Source organism: Manacus candei, unplaced genomic scaffold (genome assembly GCF_025592945.1).
Source record: "Manacus candei isolate 608988 ecotype Guabito, Panama unplaced genomic scaffold, ASM2559294v1 h1tg000078l, whole genome shotgun sequence".
Classification (NCBI taxonomy): Eukaryota; Metazoa; Chordata; class Aves; order Passeriformes; family Pipridae; genus Manacus; species Manacus candei.
Genome location: NW_026138126.1, coordinates 1,708,973 through 1,721,456, shown reverse-complemented (window position 1 = coordinate 1,721,456; position 12,484 = coordinate 1,708,973). Strand labels below are relative to the sequence as shown.

Here is a 12,484-nt window from a genome sequence, read left to right as displayed (position 1 = left end):
CTCAGCAAGGTCCTTAGTAGAAAATGAATGGATTTTGATACTATTTTTGTGATATTTTCTGTGAGTGTGAAGGGCAGTTTCCTGAGGTTTTGGCATTAATGTCATTTACTTCTTAGGGCTCAGCAATATTATTGTTTGACAGTGTAAACTTCTGAAACTCTAAAAACTGAGCTTTGGAGACTGCTCTTTCATTCCTGGATGAATGAAGCTTCCTGGGAAGCTTTCCACTGGGATTCAGGTGATTCCCTCTGGTTTCCATCTCTGTTGGCAGCAAGACCTGGGAGATCAGAGGGTGTCTCAAGGTGGCCTCTGGAGCTGGGTTTGGAGTCTGTATGGATCCTGCTTTGGTTTCCATCCCTGCTTACTACAACAAATGGTCATTGCTGTGTTTGTGATATCACACTTACAAGGATTTAAAATAGAAGCTTGTAAAAAGTGGTTGGCATTTGATATTGTCTGTTCAGAACCTGCACTGGGTCCCTGCTCTGCTCTGCAATTTGGAGCTTATGGAGGAAAAAACATATCCATTCATAGTTCACTTTTGTCCCTCACAGAACACCTTTCCTCAGGAGCCTGGTGGGTTCAGAAAGAGTACAAGTTTTTATTGCTGATTTCTGATATGTAGAATATTTGTGTGTGTTAAGGAGGAGCAGGATTTCTGAGCTGTCCAAGGCTGAGCTGTCTTTCAGAATGTGAGATGGTTATTTAAGGTGGTGTTGTCTGCAGGAGCTTCCCTTTGGCTGCCAGTTTTCCTTACAGGGTGTGGGACCAGGTGGCTGAAGAGATTCCCCGAGGTTCCTCCCGGCACCCACCCAGGGTGTGGGGGGACTGTGGGGTGGGGAGAGAGATGGTGGCTGCCCTCAGCACCAGCGGTTTTGGGACTGGGTGATGGTTTCTACCAGCAGTACCCCTTCCCTAGGTTTCCCATGAAGATTTGTTCTGTCAGAGTGGGTAGAGATGTCAGACCAGAGATGGTTTGTGCTCCCCAGTCACTGCTGCAGGGGGGTTATTTCTCTTTTGGGGTTCCAGGGGAGGTGATGGTTTGTGGCTGGGACATGTGCAGGTACAAAGGACTCCTGCTGTGGCTGTGTGAGCTGCCCTCACCCTCAGAACGGTGGGTCTGTGCACTGCTGGGCTGAACTGGGAACCAAAACACCACAGAGGTTTAGTTTAGTCTTAGCTTAGGCCTCCCCTGCCTTTGTGTGTGAGCACAGGCACTGCTGGCCCAAAGCAAGAGGGGGTTTTGGGGAAGTGGTGGCAGAGCAGGTGGCTCTGTGGGGTTAAACTGTCTGTGAAGTGCCTTCCTCGTTCCCTGGAGTGAAAGCCCAGCAGTTCCCTCTGTCCCAGGACTAGCAAGAGCTGTGTCTCTGTTCATGTGCACATGGCATCACCACAGCCCCCTCCAGCTGCCCTGCTGTGGGAACAGTGGCAGCACCTCAAACTGCACTGAGAGGGCAACAGCACATACCAGTGAGGGTCCTGCTGTACCACAATAGTTGCATTCCCCTGTGCATTTTCATAGAACCATTATATTTGTAACCAACCTGTGTTCCTGCATGGTGGAACTCCTCAGGGTTGTATTTGTAACCAGCCTGTGTTCCTGCATGCTGGAACTCCTCACCACTGCATTTGTGACCAGCCTGTGTTCCTGCATGGTGGAACTCCTCACCACTGCATTTGTGACCAGCCTGTGTTCCTGCATGCTGGAACTCCTCACCATTATATTTGTAACCAGCCTGTGTTCCTGCATGGTGGAACTCCTCACCATTGCATTTGTAACCAGCCTGTGTTCCTGCATGCTGGAACTCCTCACCATTGCATTTGTAACCAGCCTGTGTTCCTGCATGCTGGAACTCCTCCTCCTGTCTGGCTCGTGCAGACGGAGCCGGCGGGTCCTGCCGTGCCTGTCCTGCGTGGCTGCTGCCTTGGCCACTCCTGCAGCCTCATTGCCTGGTAATGTATTTATGCAGCCCCTCCTGCAGGTACCTTGGGAACCGTTCCCTGCCGGGTGTGAGCAGTGTCCGTAGCAACAGTTGGAATTGCTGTGTGCAAAGGCAAACCCCTGTTACTGGGGCTCAGGGAGCTGCAGGTCCCTGGTGCAGCCATGCTAAGTGATTATCCAGAGCAGTCTGCATCCTCTTTGCCTTTTTCCTTTATCTTGGTGATTTTTAGTATATTTTGGATCTTGGGCCAACATTTTCTTTTCTTTAAATGCCCTTATTAAAGAGACCATAATGCCCTCCATGTTTTCCATTTAATTTTGTGTGGCGATAAACTTACAGACTGCTGGAACTCCATCAGCCTTTTCTGCCTCTTGCTGTGGGGGAGATGAGCTACCAAGACTACATTTTAAAGCCCTTCCTTGTCTTTTCTCTGAGGCTGGGAGGAAAAGTATGGACACAAGCTGTTCTCTGCAGGAGGTCTCTTTGTATACATCCCAATATATATGTATTCTTGTGGATGGCCTTGTACTTTCTTGATTAAGGGAACAGCAGTAATTGGGTGGTTCAGAGAAGGCTTTTGGTCTCACTTGGTAAGAAATATTGTGCTTTGGTTGTAGCTGTGGAAGGTGAATGGCACAGTCTTGATTTGGGATAAAATCTGGTGACGTTGACCCAAGCCCCTGTGTCCAACACGAAGTACTGGGTGGAGCAGACTTCCCCTCACTCCAGGTGTAACTGGTATTTAAGCACGAGGCAAAAACCTTAAAATGCCAAGTGCTGGAAGGCAGAGCTGGCAGGACACAGAGCCTGAGATCTCCCCTTTGTTCAGCAGCTGGAATTCCTGTGGGTTTGGCTTTCCCAGCCCCCTGTGAAGCCCGTGGAGGTGTGTTGGCCACGGACATGCTCCGTGTGCTGGTGGCTCTTCCTGGGCGAGGTGTGAAGGAAGTTAAACCTCGGGGGAGATGAAACACAAACTCCTGCCAGGCTGAAGTCTGTGGGCTGCAGGGCCATCCTGTGCCCCCCGGAATGCTGGAGGCTGTCCTGGCTCCCGGGAAGCTGCAGCTGCAGGAGCCCACGTTGCTTTTCTTGGTGCCAGAGAAATGCTGATCCTCCTCCCCAGATGGAGGGAGGAGAGGGGCATTAAAGAGGCACTTGGCCCACCAGCCTTCTGCAAGATTGATTGGCTTTTCCTAATCCATCTTTTTGATCTCTGCTCACCATCTTGTCTCCAGCTGTAACATCCTCCTCTCCCTTGGATTTATGGACTGCTGCCTGTGGAGAGAGCTGCCACTGCAGGCAACCAAGCTGTTGTTTAAACCCGGGGCCGGTGGGACTGACCTCTTTTGTTTTCTGAGTTAAATGGATCGTTTGGAGATCAGAATTTGGCAAATCCAAATGACTTCTGTTAATCCATGACTGGGGTCAGTGTTCAGGGCTGGGGAGGAGCTGTGCCCCGGCTGGGGTGCCGGGAGCGGATGGTGTTAAAGCAGCTCATTAACGGGTGATTAGTTTGTAACTGCGTTGTTTCACCTTTGCTTCCACATCACACCCTGGACAAAGGGACACTTGTCGGGGATGAGCACGGCTCTTTGCACCTTTCTGGAGAGCCGCTTTGGTCACCTGGCCTGCTTTTGGGGGTGCAGGTGTGATGGTGAGTCACTGAACTGGCTGTGCAAGGGTAGGGGTTGCTTCTGCTGTGGGACAGTTTAGTCTGGGCAGCCAAAGCTGGGCTCAGAAACACATATTCTGTCTCTGGAGATAAAGGGGTTTAAAGGTCTGTGTGTGGTGCTGTGAGAGCACCTGAGATGTATATCCTTTTTTCCTTTGGTTTTTCAAGAGCTCATCCAGATTTCCAAACCATTTGTTTCCCCCTCAGGTTTGGGGGTTTTTTTGGGCTGCCTTTTTGCTGCCTTTCCTGTGCAGGTGATCAGATCTCACAGGGATCCCACTTTCCTGGAATCCCAGACTGGTTTGGGTTGGGAGGGACCTTAAAGCCCATCCAAGCCCACCCCCTGCCATGGGCAGGAACACCTTCCACTATCCTGGGTTATTCCAAGCTCCATCCCTGGGGAAATGAAATCTAGAAAAATAGTGTTCACCCTCAAGCCCCAACTTAGTCTCATCCCAAAGACAAGCACAGTCTCACAAGAAGAACCTAAATATAAAAAGATGTAAATTTGGAAGGGCACCAGGGGGGTGTTTCTTGCTCCAGGCAATGCCTGCTACCCAATTTAATTGAACACGTTCTTTGTGTTTGAGGAAGAAACACAGAACCAGTTAAAAACTGTTGCTTTAGGTTAGAAATTGGCTTTAGACTCTGGATTGTTGCACTGTGAGATAACTAGTCCTGTAGAAATACACCCAGGAGTCTGGGATGTGGTACTGGAACACAGAATTATATCAAAATCCTGCCATTTAGATACTTTAGGGGGTGTTAACTCGAAAAACTGATGTAACCAAACCATCCACACTGGGGGAATTACAAATTACAACTTCCACCTTGTGGCAGAAACGTAGCAAACTCTAATTTTCAATTTACTTTGCTCTTGTTCTGCAGCACAATGTCAGATTTAGCTGGTTTTATTAGGAATTTGGTGCTTTGTAGAACAAAGTTATGCAGAGAGAGCTGAGCTGGGTCTGGTACTGGTCATGTCATGCAGGCTGATCTCTCTATATAACATGTATTATTGGGGCTGCTTTAGTTTTCTTGTGCTTATATTGATGATGTTTTAGTTGGGATTAGCAGACAAAGAGTATGGTTGTAGAAAGGGGTAGTGGCTGCATGAACATACATATTTGGGAAGAGCTTTTGGGCACTGCCTTATTTGGCCTTTAAAGCACAGATTGGGGCCTCTTGTAGCTGCGAAATGCAAAAGGTTTCTTTTTTATGAGGAGGTGAAGGGAAAGATCAAACTCCTGAAAACGGATCCTGGTGGCTGAGGGGCGACAGGGGGGTGTGGGGAGGACTCTGTGGGGCAGGAGCTGTGTGTGCTGGGGGGCTCCTGGGCACTGTGTGCCCGCAGGAACAGCTCTGGGTGTGTTCCTGGCTCCAGACTCCTGGGACTGGAGTTGTAGGAACATGTGGATGGAGAAAGCTGGTGTAAGAATGGGAACTGGCTGGAACTGCATTCCACTGCTTTCCATAGAAAGCTGGATTCTCCTTTAAGTGACTTTCTCAAAAGTGCTTCCTTTCTGTTATTTTTTTTTTCCCCAATGAAAACTGGCAAAAATTACTGAACTTTCCCCAGGAACTCACGTTTTAATATGAAACTGAGCCTTTATGTTGGAAAGTCAGAACTCTGCAAGAAGTTCAGCTGGAGAGGAATTGGCTGCAGCAGCTCAGCGTGGTTGGGTCTGGTTTGTTTTAAACTTGTGAACAGCTTTGGGCAGTGCCAGTAATTACCCCGACTGCAACTCTTTAAACACTTTCCACCTTAGGGAGATAAGGGCTTGTCTCATGAAAAGCTCCCATTTATGTGGCTCTGAGGATTCCGAGGGCGTCCCAGGCAACATAAATTCAGGAACATTGGGAAGTACAGCCAGGCCAGGGAGCAGCACGTAGGGAGCTGCGGGAGGGAGGGGGAGCAGCCTGGAGCTCCGGGAGGGTGAATGGAGCTGCTCTTCGTGACAGGGAGCACCGTGGCATCTCTCGTGACTGAGAACAGAACACTGAGGCTTCTTGAGCCTCGGCCAAAGGGCCTCTGCACGTGGGATTCCATGAGGGATGGGCTGGGCTGGGCTGGGAGGCTCTTCCCAGGGAGGTTTCACTGCCAACAGCACTGCAAGTGCAGGGTGGAGGGTGCTCTGAGGGCTGCCAGGGCCAGCAGGACACTGGTACAGCCTGTGGGCACTGCAGTGGGGCTGCACTGCTGGGGTGGGTCCTGGGCACTGCAGGAACAATGATACAGAACACCCACACCCACCCAAAAATCCAAACCCCCCCAACCCCCTGACCCTGCTCCAGCCTCTGCCATCCACCCTCCAAACCCCCCCAAACCCCTGACCCTGCTCCAACCTCTGCCATGAACCTTCCCAACCCCCCCAAACCCCTGACCCTGCTCCAGCCTTTCCCACTCACCTTCCCAACCTCTCCAAATCGATTCCTGTATGGGCTGTTCCCTGAAGAGTTGGACTCAATGGTCCTTGTGGGTCCCTTCCAACTCCGAATATTCTGGGATTAAATCCCTGTCCCTGCTCCAGTCTCTCCATCAACCTTCCAAGAAGACACATTGGTCTGTGGCAGACACCCAGTGGAGTTTGGAGAGCAGGTGTAACCTGGACCCTTTACAGCCCCAGGGAATTTAATCCCAGAGTATTCTGAGTTGGAAGGGACCCACAAGGACCATTGAGTCCAACTCTTAAGGGAATGGCCCATATAAGGATCGATTTGGGGGGGTTGGGAAGGTGGGTGGGAAAGGCTGGAGCAGGGTCAGGGGTTTGGAGGGTCATGGCAGAGGCTGGAGCAGGGTCAGGGATTTGGGGGGTTTGGAGGGTCATGGCAGAGGCTGGAGCAGGGTCAGGGATTTGAGGACATTTCTATTCCACTTGGCTTTTGGTTCCTTCAGACTCTCTGTCAGTGCCACAAACAGTTGCCTGAGCACAGACGTGATGGCTGGTGCTGTTAAATGTCTCTTCTTATTAAATCTTACAACCATGTTGAAATTGGGCTGGAATTTTCTCTAAGGAAAGGGAAACTGCTCTGTGTTCCCTTCAGATCTGTTTTCCCGTGTCTCCCCTCCATTTTCCATGGCCAGCTCTGCTTTGAAGAGACGTAGCAGAACATATTTGACGTTCTTTGCAGGACTTGCACGAGACCTTGGGAGCTTGTCTGCTTGGCCAAGGAATGTTGGTTATAGAGCACAGTAAATTTGGGAAGTGTTTCAACATGAGAGGCTTAACAACAGTAGATGTGGAGCTGGATTTGATTCCTTTATTCCAAATAATGACACCAGCTAAGCTCAAAAGCCCCTTCTGGCTGGAGATTCCACATGAGGTTGTGTTTGTGAAGCTGCTTAAATTGGCTGATCTGTAGTTGTAGATGTGAGTTGTAATTATTATTATTATTATTATTATTGATTTTTTAGTTTTTAAGCCAAGGCAAAAGAACCTGTTAATTAATTGGGATGCTTTCATGAAGACCTGTAGGACAAGGGGTTTCTCCTGTGCTCTGCTCCCACTGCAAGTGTCCAAACCATCAGTGAGGGATAGAACTTCCTCAGAGGAAATGGTCATGGCAGAATAAGCCTGAATTCCCTGCTCTGGTGGGATGTGCTTGTGCTGATAAAGCCAAGAGTGACTGTGCAGGAACAGTTTCTGGGGGAGCTGGGTCAGCCCAGGGGGCTCTGCTGGGATCATTCTGCACGTGGTGAGATGGGAGTGTTTGCAGGGGCTGGTTGTGGCTGAGCTGCTGCCCTGGGTTATTCTGACACGGGGCAGATAAGGAATGGGAAGCAAGAGAAGTTTCCTCCCCTCTTGTGCTCTCCCTTCAGTGCACATGGAAAAGAACACAGAACACACTCTCCTGTGTGCACTGAGAGGCAGGAGCAGCTTTTAGTGCAGTTGCTTCCCTGGTTTCTAGGCCAGGATTCATCAAAGGAATTCCTTACCTGACATTCCTGGGTGACTGTTTATTGGTTTGGGCTGTGCCAGCCCGTGCCATGGGCTGGAGGAAACACAGGCACAGGGGTGAGAGGGCAAAGAATCCTGGAATGGTTTGTGTGGAAGGGACCTTAAAGCCCATCCAGTCCCACCTCTGCCATGGGCAGGGACACCTCCCACTAGCCCAGGTTATTCCTTTGATCCAACCTTGGACACTTCCAGGGCTGGGGCAGCCACAGCTTCTCTGGGAATTCCATCCCAGCCCCTTCCCACCTCAAAGGGAAGGATTTTTCCCAATGTGCCCTCTGGCAGTGGGAAGCCATTCCCTGTGTCCTGTCACTACCTCCCTGTGCACAAAGTCCCTCTTCCTCCTTTTGATAACCCCCCTCAAGGACTGGAAGGGGGACAGCCCTTGGGAAAGGCTGCCTGTCCCTCCCTCTGTCCCTGGATTTTTAACCAGGTATCTGAAGGGCTGTGTACAAGTTTCTTGGGATGAGAACTTCTGCAAGGCTGGCTGATCCCAACACAAGGGGGAATCTGTTTCCTCATGGAAAAAGGAAAGCTGAGATACTGATGGAAAAAGCTTTTATTTGATTTCTGTCATGTCTTGAAATAGAGAGAATCCAACCCTTTTCTGTCATCTGTCTTCTTCCATTCCAGTGCTTGTCTTCTTCCATTCCTTTCCAGTCCTCTGCTTTCTGTTACCTGTCCCTGCCCTTGGCTGCAGAATTTCCCCCTGGTGACTGCACAGAACTGACATTTCTGCAGCAGGAAACAAGGCAGATGATTTGAGAGCCCTGACACTTGTAACTCTGGAAGGTCCTTAGGTACAGGACTCTAATTAAAAGGTCAAAGCCACTTCCAGAGACAAACATCTAAATATAACCCCAGCTCGGTGCAGATGGGCCCTGGTAACTAAGGCTGGATACAACAATGTGTGTAGGAACTCCAGCAGCTTCCCTAAAATAGATTTTTTTTTTGTAGCCTGGTGCATACAAATGCAGCTCCAAGGGCTTTGTTAGCACGAATTTGGGATGATTTGCTAAACCCACTCATGCTTCTGTTGCTCCTGAGTAAACCCTCAAATTAAATCAAAAACCCCTGTGTCTCACACAAGATTTAATGTGTTTTGGTTTTCAGCTCCTGAAAAAGGCTCCATCTCTCTTTGTGTGTGTGTGTCTGTATGCTAGGAGGGTATTTTTCCTGCACTGAATCCTCTCCCACTGTTTATTTGATGCCTGATTTTAGAAAGCCATTCCCTGGGCCAGACTCTCCCTGCCCATCTGGAGCTGGGAGCTTGTGCCAGATGCTGGATGGAATCAGCTGTTCAGTGGGAATTTGCACTCAAGTACCTGCTGCATCCCAATAATCCTCCAAGGATTCCAGCTCCACAGTTCCTGATGGCAGAGAATGACAGAGAAATCAGTGGAATGACAGTTCCTTCCTGTCAGTGTTTTGCTACTCCATAGAAACACGAAAAATATGTCCTTAAGCTTATTTTTTTCCTTAGAGGACTCATTTGAATGACCTGGGTGGCAGTCAATGGCTCCTTACACAGTATGCTTGGTGTCCTTAAAAATATTGTGTGTCATTTATTCTTGAAAATATCATGATTCTTGTAAACCCCTGACAAACAGCTCCTGATGTCTCTTTTCTTTTTGTTTCAGGACAAACACCATGATGCTGCTCATGAAATTATTGAGACCATTCGGTGAGTGTTGGGTGCTGGGACCCTTCCTGAGCCTCCCTGCAGCCCAGGGCAGGGCTGTCTGGGGCCAGGACGCAGAGCAGGGCAGCCCTTGCCATGTAAAGTTATTTTCTAAGCTGAATTTGTTGCAATCCAAAGCTCCCTGGCAAGTAGATTTTGTTTTATCTCCCCATATTCCATTCTGTTCTGAACAGAATTAAACTCGAGTGGTGATGTTCAGCTTTAATGCTTATTAAAGCAGTTTGTGTCTGAACTGTGGACACACAAGGTTAAGAAAACAGCCTTGGCTGGATGTGCTGAGTCCTGGTCTGGCCTCCCCCCACCCTCTCCCTTTCCCCTGTTGCTCTGGGTTGTTTGGCAGTGATGTCCCTGTAGCATTCCTTGTGGAGTGGGGAGAATGGGAGGATAAAGGTGACAGACAGCTCTGAGGGGCAGAGGCCAGAGGATTTCCCAACCCTGGCTGTGGTTCCTGCTGTCCTTGCCCAGGGTTAGGAGGTGACTTGCATTGGAACAACTTCTGTTAAACAGGAACAGAAATTCCCCAACACCTGAGGGATGGGGAGTGTTATCCACATTTCAGCTGTTCTTGTTCCCTGGTTTGGATCCTTCCCTGGGCTCAGGGCTGTGTTTGCAGCAGGTTGGGATGGTTTGAGCTCCTTTAGTGGTGCAGGTACAGGTGAGCTCTGAGGGGTTTTACCTGCAGAGTCCCCTGAGCTCAGAATTTGGTCCTGTGTGGCCTGGGAAGAGGTGGTGAGCCCTGTGTGCTCCCAGTGTGGGAGCCAGTGCTGGAGAACATCACACATGTGAAATCAGAGCATTTCCCAAGCTCTGGGGGGAGAGAGGATGTGGAATGGGGCTGGAGCTGGGAATTTGTCTTCTCAAGAAACTCCTTTTTCTAACTCCAGAGCCTTGCCACAAGAACTGCCACTGCTGCTGCCAGGACTGCTGGGGACAAAATCCTGTGCCTTGGGGTCTTGTGGCATCACTTGCTGGGGGGTTGTTGGGAAGACCCTTTTGAGGGGGCTCAGGGGGACGTGGTGCTGAAGGTGGTGGCTGCAGTTGGTGAAGGCAAAGGGAGAACTGTGCCAGGAAACAGTTTTGGGGCCAAAGTCCTGTTTCACAACTGCTTTGGGCAAGATTAGAGTGTCAGAAACTTTCCTGCTGCCTTTGCCTGCCTTGTGCAAAGTACCCACAGGGTGGTTGTGAAAGGGGGGTGACAGTGCAGAGCAGCCTTTATCTCCTGGAGGCAGTGAGACCATGGGAACTTGGGATATCCTGAGCTGGAAGTGACACACAGGGATGAAGCTGCTGACTGCAGGCCCTGTAATTAAAGAGAAAAAGTTTGCAGAGGTAGAGCCCAAATGTTCTTAGGGAGACACTAGAAGAGAGTCAGCCCCAGATGTCCAGGTTCTGGTTTCTGCTTGCCTATGTAGTGATTTGTCAACTGAGAATCAGCCAGAAGGAACCAGAACTGCTGGATCTTTAGCTGTTATTTTTTATTATTTTACTAGTGAAGCATGGAGCAGAGTGCATAAGGAATTGTCATTCCTGTTGGGATTCGTCCTATGAATGGAGGTTTTTTGATGAGGACAGTGCCTTCCCATTTTGATATTTGTGGAGGAAAGTGTGTGCAAAGCTGCTGTGCCTTTTAAGTTGTTTTTGAAGGGAATTAATCCTCCTGCATTCCCTGAGTGAAGCTCTCTCCTGTGAGATGCCACTGTTGGATGCACTGCCAGTGGGCACGTGCCCTCCATTTCTGGTGGCCACAACATCCAGGGCTGTGCTAACTCAGCCTGTCAGAGGGGCCTTTTATCAAAGTAACTTCTGACAATCTGCTTGGGTTGGGTGCTGTGAGGTGTGAGAGCAGCTCAGGCATGGCCCAGAGGAGAATGTCCCTGCAGGGAGTGATTGGGGACAGTGTTTTGAGGGGCTGTGGGAAATCTCTTCTCCACATCCAGCTTTGTCCAACACAGTATCAGCATTCTTTGGGAATGCTGCACTCCTGCACCACATTTTCTGTTAGGTTGGCATCAGCCATGGCTTTGAGTATTTTTAGACACCTCGTACACATTTATTACCTTATTTTGAAGCTGTTTCAAGAGCTGCCAATATCTACAGGCATCTTGCTGTTTATTCAGTACAAATGCGAGTTGTTGCAGCTTTCCATGAGTATTTTGGGATGTCTGCCTTACTCCTGACAGTGTTCTGAGCTTCCAGGGCTGTGCAGGATCCTCTCTCCACGTGCAGCAACGCCAGCCTAGGGCTGAGACAATATTATTACACTTGACTGGCAATACTTCTGTTAATGATTTCTTCTCTCGTTCCAGGTGGGTCTGTGAAGAAATCCCAGATCTCAAGCTCGCCATGGAAAACTACGTTTTAATTGACTACGATACGAAGAGGTGAGAGGCTGTTTGTGTCCCCCCGGGAGGCCAGGCCAGTGTGGTGTGCAGTGAACTGCTGTCACTGGTTATTCTTAGACACCCAAGTTTCCTTTCAAACTGGCTGCAGGCTCTGCAGAGTTATTTTGGTAGGAAATGTGTAACAGCAACATTGGCAGAGGCTCGTTGGATTAAGGACATAATTGGAAACTCCGGAGCAGTGACTCGAGCTGGTGTGGTTGGAGTGACTCACTCCCGAACAATGCTCGCTATCTGCCGCTGGAGCACGGCCAGTGTGGGGATCTGAATGGCACTGAGGGATCTGCTGGTGGAGGAACTCCCAATCCCTGCCCAGAACGTGGCCTGGCTGACAGTGGGAGCTGTGGGAGCTTCACCTTCCCCTCCCTCCTCTGGGCTCTGGGGTGGGGTGGGGCTAAAATAAAAGGTAAAATATCATGCCAGTGTTCTGGGCAGGGAGGGATTCAGAGATCCCTGTAGTTCCACGGGAATTCCTATTTCACAAGCAGCTTAAAAGCAATGTTTAGTATGTGGCATCTACCTCTGGGCTGGGAGAGGCAGATCCTGACCAGGATGTGCAGGACACAAACTTAAAATGTCCCCCACAGGAAACACAGGGATTGTTCCATGGGCTGGTTGGGATTACGGTCAGTCCAGGCAGATCCTTAATGACAGAGGCTGAGAGGAGGAATCTGAGGTTCTGTGCATGGAATTGGCCATGCTGAGGTTGGGAAAAGGGATGTGTTCAAACTGTGGTTTGCAAAAACCTCTTTGGTTGCCTTCGTGGGAAAGAGTGAATTTGTCCAAGTCCACAGCACGAGTAAAACTGTTAGAAT

General features: G+C 49.7%; 1 protein-coding gene across 5 annotated transcripts in view; it reads left to right on the top strand.

Annotated features, from left to right (window-relative positions):
* The window catches only part of DOT1L (DOT1 like histone lysine methyltransferase), a 77,824-nt gene that overhangs the window by 7,595 nt on the left and 57,745 nt on the right, over window positions 1-12,484 (top strand). For all 5 annotated transcript variants that reach the window (XM_051810569.1, XM_051810570.1, XM_051810568.1 and 2 more), the window contains exons 2-3: window positions 9,209-9,252; window positions 11,577-11,651. In XM_051810569.1, coding sequence (XP_051666529.1) covers window positions 9,209-9,252; window positions 11,577-11,651 — 119 coding nt within the window. The remainder of the gene's footprint in view (window positions 1-9,208; window positions 9,253-11,576; window positions 11,652-12,484) is intronic.